General features: G+C 48.0%; 1 protein-coding gene across 1 annotated transcript; it reads left to right on the forward strand.

Moving 5' to 3' along the window:
- The first annotated feature begins 1,942 nt into the window (after positions 1-1,942).
- atg14 (autophagy related 14) lies at positions 1,943-9,907 on the forward strand. Its single transcript, XM_086182409.1, has 11 exons — positions 1,943-2,360; positions 3,383-3,445; positions 5,218-5,260; positions 5,631-5,712; positions 5,785-6,022; positions 6,345-6,574; positions 6,657-6,774; positions 7,183-7,273; positions 7,760-7,845; positions 8,187-8,361; positions 8,518-9,907. The coding sequence occupies exons 1-11, from the start codon at positions 2,089-2,091 to the stop codon at positions 8,638-8,640; spliced, it is 1,521 nt and encodes a 506-aa protein (XP_086038535.1). The 5' UTR covers positions 1,943-2,088; the 3' UTR covers positions 8,641-9,907.
- The last annotated feature ends 11 nt before the right edge of the window (positions 9,908-9,918 follow it).

Consider the following 9,918-nt stretch of genomic DNA (forward strand, 5'->3'; position numbering starts at 1 on the left):
ACTGATGGGGATTGACTGATGGGGATGGATTGATGGGGATTGACTGATGGGGATTGATTGATGCGGATTGACTGATGGGGATTGACTGGTGGGGATGGATTGATGGGGATTGACTGATGGGGATTGACTGATGGGGATGGATTGATGGGGATTGACTGATGGAGATTGACTGATGGGGATGGACTGTTGGGGACTGACTGATGGGGATTGACTGATGGGGATGGATTGATGGGGATTGATTGATGGGGATTGACTGATGGAGATTGACTGATGGGGATTGATTGATGGGATGGACTGATGGGGATGGATTGATGGGGATGGATTGATGGGGATTGACTGGTGGGGATGGACTGATGGGGATTGACTGATGGGGATTGACTGGTGGGGATTGACTGATGGGGATTGACTGGTGGGGATTGACTGATGGGGATTGACTGGTGGGGATGGACTGATGGGGATTGATTGATGGGATGGATTGATGGGGATGGATTGATGGGGATTGATGGGGATTTGGGTCATGTATGAACCTTCTTGGGGGCAGCAGTTTCCTCTTCTCATTAAATCCATGTTGGCCTTTGTTTTTCTCATGATGCATACAATTCTACAATTCTACAGTTTCATTTAGCAGACGCTTTTGTCCAAAGCAACGTACAACACAAGCAAGAATTTAGACTGGAGGGAGGAACCTTGGTGCTGCCACCTAGTGGGAGGAGAAGTGCCAGGTTTTTTTTCTTAACATAATTTAACCTTGACTGACCACAACCAGTAATTCCACATCAACAGTATCTTCAGTATCCACCACTGTCAGTGCTGAGTGTTCACTCAGAGCCGGTCTCTGACCTCCTGACTCGGTCCACCCTGAGGACCAGGAGGAGGCTCAGGTTTGAGGGCCTCGTGTTCCCTGAACAGTTGAGCCTCCAAACTGCTCTTAAAGCAGGGAGGGGCTCTGAGGGTCGCATGGAGTTGGGAAGTTCATTCCACCATGAGGGAGCAACAGAGGAGAAGAGCCAGGCTGGAGACTCAGAGCCAGGCTGGGCTGGGAGCACCAGCCGTCTGTCACAGGTGGGGTGAAGCGGCGAGAGGGCGTGTAGACCAGGATGAGGGGTCCAGGTAGGCAGGAGCCGCTCTTGTCACCGTTTTGTAAGCCAGAAGAAGAGCTTTGATCCGAGCCGCCACTGGAAGCCAGTGAGGAGACGTCAACAGTGCATTGACATGCAGTTTGGGGCGAATTAAAGACCAGACGAGCTGCTGCTCCTGGATCGTCTGCAGAGGTTTGAACGTGGACCAGGGAGGCCTGCTGCTTCTACTCGCCAATCACCTGTTTGTTAATGACTGATGTCCAGGTCAATGAACATTAGAAAGCAGAAACATCTGCTGATAGGCATTTCATTACTAAATATTTTGCACTTGACCACTGAAAACCTACAATAGTGTATTTGCAAAGAAACAACTCAGAACACACAGAGTTACGGACCGTCCGACTCTGACCGGCGAGGACATGACATCACAGGTGTCATCTGGCAGGTGCCAGAGCAGGGACACAGGTTGTCCTCCTCCAAATGTCCTGACTTGGATTTTATTAACCTTTGCTGGCGTGTTTGTTTTTACTGTCCTGTCTTTTCTGCTCTTAAATCAAGTCAGTAACCCAAAATGACCGTTTTCCTTTGTAATGCGTTCATCTTTTATATCTGTTAGTCTAGACTTCACACTAAAATGGCATAAAACGGTAATGTTGAATTCCTTCATTCCAGCAGTATTTTTACTTTATTTACTTTTAATCTTTTTTCACACAAAGTATGCTTCATCCAATGCGTGTCACTGGAATGTAAAACAATGGCTAACATTAATGGACACGTTTAAAGTTTTGAGCTTTTCTTGGTTTCCTGTCAAATTTATTTTCGTTTGATGACGCACCGCCCGCTGACGTCATCACAAAACAAAGGTCACATTTCAGAGGAAACCGGAAGTGGTGTCCCGTCTCCTGCCCGTCTAAACAAACCCAAACGGTGGCCTCGCCGCAGCCGCGTCACCGGGACGCAGAAGGTCTCCGTGCTGTGGTGATCCGTTAGCTTAGCTTGCTCAGATAGCATGGCGTCCACCGCGGGACTCCCGCCTCTTGGCCCAGACCGCGCTGCTTCTTCGTCCGGCTCTCATCCTGGGGGGAGGCCGCCTCCGCGCCCTCCTCACTACCACCCGTCGCTGCCCACCGGAACGATGGTGGAGTCGGTTGACGACGCGGAGGGTCTGTACGTGGCGGTGGAGCGGTGCCCCCTGTGCAGCACCTCCCGCCGCAGGCTGACCTGCGCCCGGTGCGTCCAGGCCGGAGACTTCGTGTATTTCGACGGGAGGAACACGGAGAGGTGAAGTCACTCCACCGCCAAACCTGATCGTCGCAACTGGAAATTCAAGATGAATCCCGTGGTCCCCTAACAAGTGCAATACTTCAGCATATTTTTTATATTAGTGACGAGTCAGAGGTTTTAAACGGTTCACTGCTCGAAACGACTCGGAAGAATGTGCAGGTATTTTCACCTCGCCTCCAGACGAGGAGGGTGACCGGAGGCGGTGTGACCGGTGGCGGTGTGACCGCCGTGTGAAGCTCCGCGGCCGGTGGGAATGAGTGAAAACGGCTTTTCCGTCAAAACTTAGGTTTTTCTGGTGAAATGCTATAATTTCACATTTCTACAAACTTTCTGACAAAGACGGTGCAAAAGTACGTCACAGATTAGCCTGTTAGCCATTAGCACGTAAGCCCCGGGTCCGTTGTTGTTGTTGTTGTCATCAGTCGGAGGCTACATGAGCTGGTCGCTGCCGAGTTATTCCAGGCGCCAGGCTCTGACGTCACAGTCGTCCTCTGTTTTCGTGTTGGCCCTGAAACTTCTGCATTTCGACATTCATTTCTTCCCATTTTCCCTTCAATGTGACGTTTCGATGATGTGAGTTGTAGGGGAGAGGAACAGGAAACTTCCAGCTGGGAGTTGAACCGGCAGCCTGCTGTGGGTGCTCATCAAAACAAACACAACAAGCATGACAACAAACAGTGAAGGTTCTCAGTCCTCTGGGTCCCGGTTCCTCTTCAGTGTTGTGTTGTAGTCAACTGGACCGTTTCAGTTCACTTGAAGATGTTTTGCCTCTCATCTTGAAGGCGTAACGTCGCAGCTCTGAAGAGGCGAACGTACACACAGCTATGAACACGAGGGGTCGCTGCAGTGTCACGAAACTAGAGATCCGTGTGACCCACCAGAAAAACGCATGTTCTTGATGTCAGAAAAAACTGTTATGTAGGAGTTTGACTGGCGATGGACGAAGGTTCAGTTCAAATCTACTTCAGGACGACTGTGTAGACTCCTAACGTGGCGATTGGCCTCCTGGTTCTCTGCAGGTACAGCGAGAAGTTGGAGCGGCTGAAGGTGCTGACAGAGGAGAAGGAGCAGCTGCAGCAGAGGTCAGCTGATCCCTGGATCTTGACTGCCAACACATGTACAAACACACACACAAAGACAAACATACACACGTAAAGACAAACACAATCCTACAATTCTCCAATTTCATTTAGCAGACGCTTTTGTCCAAAGCGACGTACAACACAAGCAAGAATTTAGACCTAATTAAGGAAAAACCCATAGGAAGCGCAAAAGTGCTTCAGTTGTGATTTGGTCACAGGTACTGCCATCTAGTGGCAGAAGAAGTGTCGCCCCCCCCCCCCCTTTTTTTGACAAACATACAACATGACACAACCCAGTTAGTGCTACATAGTCACTAAGTGCTGGGTCTTGGACCCTCTGACTGATTCTACCCCAAAGAGGAGCAGAGTCAGGTTCAGTGCCTCGGTGCTCCCTGAACAATTGAGTCTTCAATTGTCTCTTAAAAGTAGAAAGGGACTCAGCAGAACGCAAAGAGTTCAGTAGTTGGTTCCACCATTTGGGAACAACAGAAGAGAAGAGTCTGGCTAGAGATTTGGAGCAGCGCTGGGCTGGAAGCACCAGGCGTCTTTCGCCTGCAGAGTGTAGTGGGCGAGAAGGAGAGTAGACCTGGATCAGGGATTCCAGGTAGGCTGGAGCCGTTCTTGGGATTGTTTTGTAAGCCAAGAGAAGTATAAAGACAAACACACACACAAAGACAAACACACACATGTAAAGACAAACACACACAAAGACAAACACGGAAAGACAAACATACAGGTAAAGATAAACATGTAAAGACAAACACGGAAAGACAAACATACACAGGTAAAGATAAACATGTAAAGACAAACATGTAAAGACAAACATGTAAAGACAAACACGGAAAGACAAACACGGAAAGACAAACACATACACAGGTAAAGATAAACATGTAAAGACAAACAAACACGTAAAGACAAACACGGAAAGTCAAACACACACAGGTAAAGATAAACATGTAAAGACAAACACGTAAAGACAAACACGTAAAGTCAAACACACACAGGTAAAGATAAACATGTAAAGACAAACACGTAAAGACAAACACGTAAAGATAAACATGTAAAGACAAACAAACACGTAAAGACAAACACGTAAAGTCAAACACACACAGGTAAAGATAAACATGTAAAGACAAACATAAGACAAACACAAAGACAAACATGTAAAGACAAACATAAGACAAACACATAAAGACAAACATGTAAAGACACACGTAAAGACAAACACATACACAGGTAAAGATAAACATGTAAAGACAAACATGTAAAGACAAACACGTAAAGACAAACATGTAAAGACAAACATGTAAAGACAAACACGTAAAGACAAACACGTAAAGACAAACATGTAAAGACAAACACGTAAAGACAAACACATACACAGGTAAAGATAAACATGTAAAGACAAACACGTAAAGACAAACACGTAAAGACAAACACGTAAAGACAAACACGTAAAGACAAACACACCTTTACTCATAACTGAGGTCAAATTTATTCCTGTTGCATTTTCATGCGATGGACATAAACTCAAAGTGTTTAATATAAAGGTAACAAATAGGAACTATTTTACGTTTTAGAAACATGACATAAATAACACTGATATAAGTCATATATGATTAAAATTCTATTTTATATGTAAACATGTATGTTCCAATTAAAAGTTGCTCTTAAAATAATAAAGAGTAGGCGAAGACGGTCTCTTATGAAGAGGGAAGAATCGTGTAAATATTCTGCAGTTCTCAGCCTGCCCCCCCCTCCTCTCCCCCCAGAGTCCTCCAGGCCATGGACAGGAAGCTCCAGGCTGACGAGATGGTGAGCTCAGGCTCTGCCGTGCACCACTACCAGTCATGTGACCATCAGCCTGTTTTCACACAGGTTTTGCCACTCCAACATGTTGGTGCCCGTCTTCGATATGCTGAGACACAGTCAGACCACATTCTGAGGCGGTCTGGGTCACATCCCTGGACCGCCCACTTGGACATCTTTTGTGGAAGTACAGACGTGTCCTGCAGGCTGGTCCGGCTCTCAACTGACCATTCGTATTTTGTCCAAATCAGCGTGATGATGACATTTCCCAGTATCATTTTGATCAGTTTTCTACAATGTAATCAGATCTACATCGATGATGTCATGATGATGCCGACACTGTTTCCTGACCTGACTGACATCCGTTGTATTTCAGAAATGGAAGATCATGTCATGCAAGATGAAGCTCGAGCAGCTGAAGGAGGCGGTTGTCTGGGGCAACGAGGAGGTGAAGAGTGGTGAGTCATGTCCTCAGCTGTGCCCTGCTTCATTTCACTGCCACATCTTGCCAACACATTACCTTCCTGCAGACAAAGAGCTGCACCTGCAGTCTCAGGACGATGGCCAGCGGCTGCAGCGGCGGGCCGGACGCCACCAGATCAAACAGGACAAGATTGAGCGCCATAACTGCCGTCTGGGCGAACTCCTGGAGAGACGCCGGCGAGAGCTGCAGGAGCGTCTGCTTCAGCTGGCGGCGCTGCGGCGAGAACACATCCTGGAGCTTACCACTCACATCTTCCCCACACAGGAAGAGAAGCAGGGCAGCAGGTGAGTCTGAGCACCCCGCCCTCACATGACCAAAAGAGTCAGCTGTCCCCACGTTTGAGCCCCTGTGGTCCTCAGCTAGAGGAGCTGTCAACATTAACAAATAACAAAAGGAGTTGTTGAGGAGCAAAAACGGCGTTTTCCCATCCCTGAATCAAACTCTTCCTTCAAACTCTTCCTCTTCCTCACTCTGCTAAGGAGAGACTCAAAGAAAGTTGGACTCATGGAACCAGAACCAACATGCTGATTTAGTTCTGACTTTGGATGAACTGGTCCTTTAAAGATGCCACATTTCTTACTTTCGTCCCCACCGTGTGTCCTTCAGAGACCCTGCTGATGTGGTGGCAGAGTGTGACTCTGCATTGACCTCCAGCACGGTGAGCGAGCTGGCCGAGGCCCGCCGGACCACCTATCTGTCAGGACGCTGGATCTGGGATGACCAGAACGGAGAGACCAGCATTAGCATCACAGGACCTGCTGTCACGTTGCCCAGCAACGGAGACTGCTCTGCCTACTACAGCTGGGTGGAGGAGAAGAGCACCAGCCAGGGCCCAGGTGCAGAATGGTGGTGGGGCTTAGGCACTGAGTGAGACATTGGATTACACTGGGGTTGTGACCTTTGACCTCTTTGCTGCAGAGCTGGACCACATCAACCCAGCTCACACCATCAGTGCGGCACTGTGCTACGCCACGCAGCTGGTCTCCATCCTTTCTCACATCCTGGATGTCAATCTGCCCAAGAAGCTCTGTAACAGGTAAGACACGCCCCCTCGCCACCTTCACCGCCGTCAGGAAAGCCCAGTATTAAAATGCCCAGATTTAATTATGGTGTCATTTTGTAGTGATGTAATTGTGGTCATGGGCGGAGGTGTTCTCAGGTGGGTTCTACCACCTCGAGCCTTGTTGCAGCAGCAAATATCTTCAGCTTGTTTGTGATCAGTGAATTTGTATCTTCACAATTTTGTGTCTTTGTTATTAAGAAGAATCTTCAGATTTTGTTAATGATCTGAAAATTGCTACATTTAGGGAACAAGTTCTACCTCGTGCCCTCAAAAGAATGTTTCATTTCCCCCTAGAGTCATTAAAACGGTAGCTTAACTGGTTAACGCACAGGTCAGATCAGCCTCTTGTTATTTTGGTAATAGACTGTGTTTGTTCCTCAGTGAGTTCTGTGGGGAGAACCTGAGCCGGTACCGCTTCACCCGAGCTCTCAGCAAACTCAACACTAACATCCTGCACCTGTGCTGCTCTCAGGTCAGCCCCAGACTGCCATGTTTACACCATCTCACCTGTACTCAGTGTCACTGTGCAGGAAATTGACTCGTGAGTTGCCAGTGCCTGCAGAACCACACGTAGAGAACCAGGCTCACCGTTTATGTTCTGTAGCCGCCGTGGTTACTTTCTGTATTCTAGTCTGTCGGTAGAAATGAGTGAAGTAAGCTACTGACACCATGTTGAAAGATAAATGTACTGGAACGTCAGCTTCAACATTACTTGAGGTCAGAAGTAGGTGTCTCCTGGTCACATGATTCCAGCCCCCAGTACCTCACGGATCAAGTGATTGGATGGAAAGTTAGCAAGATGGAAGCGACGAGTTGTTTCAGCCTTCGTCCTCATCACCACTCAAATCGCTTTATGTTTGTTTGGGTTTATATTATTCAGCTGAACATCAGCTATTCTGTGTGTGTGTGTGTGTGTGTGTGTGTGTGTGTGTGTGTGTGTGTGTGTGTGTGTGTGTAGCACGTAGACAGCGAGAAGCTCCACCCTCATCACACTCTCAGGAACATCATGTTCCTCGTCTCGTCTGACAACAACAACCTGGGCAGGTGAGACTGACTGGTATCTTTTCCCCTCTTAGATGAGTGATGATTGATCAGCATCATGATGTCATCATTGATCAGTTGATCTTCCAGTTGTCAGAGTTCTGTTAGTCTGAAATCCTCCATTTTATGAACTTAGTAACATTGCAAAGCGATAAGTATGACAGTATTATTTGTCTGTTGCCATGACAACTAGCTAACAATATTAAAATGCTGGTTTTCTGATTCAAGTTCTGCTCAGATAGACTATTGGAATTTGGACCCAGCAGCTGGTTCTGTTTCTGTCTCTAGTTTCAGTTCATCATTAAGTCCGTTTGGTTCTTGTGTGGTTTTTCACTCTGGTTCAGAACGGGTCCGTTTGAGGTCAACGCCGACCTGGAGGAGTCGATGGAGTTCGTGGAGCCAGAGGCGTCCGGGCCAGCAGAGGAGAGCGGAGACGAGGTGGTGACGGATGAGGAGACGGACCTGGGGACAGACTGGGAGACGGTGCCCAGTCCACGGTTCTGTGACATCCCATCACAGGTAACGTACCCCCCCACACACAATCAGTTGATCACTGTGACTGAAGAAGAGATCAATAATGATTATTGGAGTCGTCATCATACTGAAAAAAACATGAACTAGAATGAAGTTTTGATTGGAATAGTCAGCTGACTGTCGCTCATCCCCCACCTGCAGCCCATGGATCTTTCCCAGAGTGCATTGCAGGTGTCGCAGCCATCTGCCAACACTGGAGGGATGATCTCGTCTGCAGCAGCCTCGGTTACATCCTGGTTCCGAGCATACACAGGCCAGCGCTGACCGGGCTCATCGTCAGGGTTAGATCGGGACTGAACAGACTTGGAGGCCAGAGGTCAGCTTGGGGACCAGAGGGTCAACTGTGAGCTCTTCAACCTAACTTCGTCATCTGGATCAGAATTCACTCCACTGGCGTTTCCTGGTTCACTGGCGCCTTTCTCATTGGATGCTGGTCATAGTGGCAACACCATGATGTCACTTCCAAGGCCACTGTCTGATGAATCCCCAAATAAAGGCTGTCAGAGTCACCACAGAATCTCTGACGCCATTTTGTCCTTCTGGCCAGATGTTTGTTAGCTCACACTGGTCTCTGTCAGTATGATGGCGGGAGGCGGAGCTTAGATGAGCCACAATTCACAGATGAAGCGCCGATTCTAATATTCTCTCAACCAATCAGAGGTGCGCTGGGCCTGTCATCAAATGTCGACTCAGCTCACCAGATGTGATAGAGAAGTACTGTTCATCGAACTGCCACTGGCTCCTCCCCCTCAACTGTTTCCTATTGCATGATGATGAGTCGTCATGCTGCTGAAAGACCGGGTCACATGATCCCTCCTCTCTGGAGGGTCATCTCTGCTGCTGCATGAATGGATGACTCGTCTTCCATCATTTCCATGATTGATTTTTGGTCGAGGAGCTGACAATTTGTGATTGATTATCAATGATACAAATTGATCCTCATGACATGGGACATTACAGCTGGTGATGATGTCACTAACCTTGACAGACGACGTACAAAGTTTGTCCATCAAAGATTAGCGATTGAACGAGCAGTGTCAGTGTCCATGTTTGATGATGTCATCACCCCAATCAACCTGCCAATATTCACCCTCCATGACCGGAGCTTTAAAAGCTTCCTGCCATATTGTGTAAAGCTCAGATGTTGTCTGTCTGGGTCATGACATCATCCCCCCGCGCGGTGGCTTCGGAGTGGCTCTTAAGGTCTGGCGTTTGGGCGAGTTGGTGAAGCAGTCCGGAATATTCGAACACAGCAGCTGACCTGATGAGAGCCGTGACAGTGAACCGCTGAGCGACGCCCACCTCACCACACTGGCGCTTGCTGGTGGAAGCAGCTGGTCGATATACGCGTCGATCTTTGATTCACGTCAATCAGCTTCAGTTTATCCTGATCCACGCGTTGACATGGTGATGATGAGCCTCCAGCACAGTGACAGTGGACATCAGAGTTGAAGGAATCAACGCTCTTTCTCTGCACGCTGCCACCAACTGAATGTGTTCTTTTTTAATAAAACCCAGTTGTCTGCTTTTACACTTCAACTC

The sequence above is a fragment of the Aulostomus chinensis genome, chromosome 17 (genome assembly GCF_037954235.1).
Source record: "Aulostomus chinensis isolate RoL2024-O1b breed Wild chromosome 17, RoL_Achi_v1.0, whole genome shotgun sequence".
Classification (NCBI taxonomy): domain Eukaryota; kingdom Metazoa; phylum Chordata; class Actinopteri; order Syngnathiformes; family Aulostomidae; genus Aulostomus; species Aulostomus chinensis.

Bases quoted from the DNA above. Each gene is read 5' to 3' on its own strand.
- atg14 (XM_086182409.1), top strand. From the start codon at position 2,089: ATGGCGTCCACCGCGGGACTCCCGCCTCTTGGCCCAGACCGCGCTGCT. The intron at 6,775-7,182 runs GTAAGACACGCC...TTTGTTCCTCAG, and splicing joins CCCAAGAAGCTCTGTAACAG to TGAGTTCTGTGGGGAGAACC. The intron at 7,274-7,759 runs GTCAGCCCCAGA...GTGTGTGTGTAG, and splicing joins TGCACCTGTGCTGCTCTCAG to CACGTAGACAGCGAGAAGCT.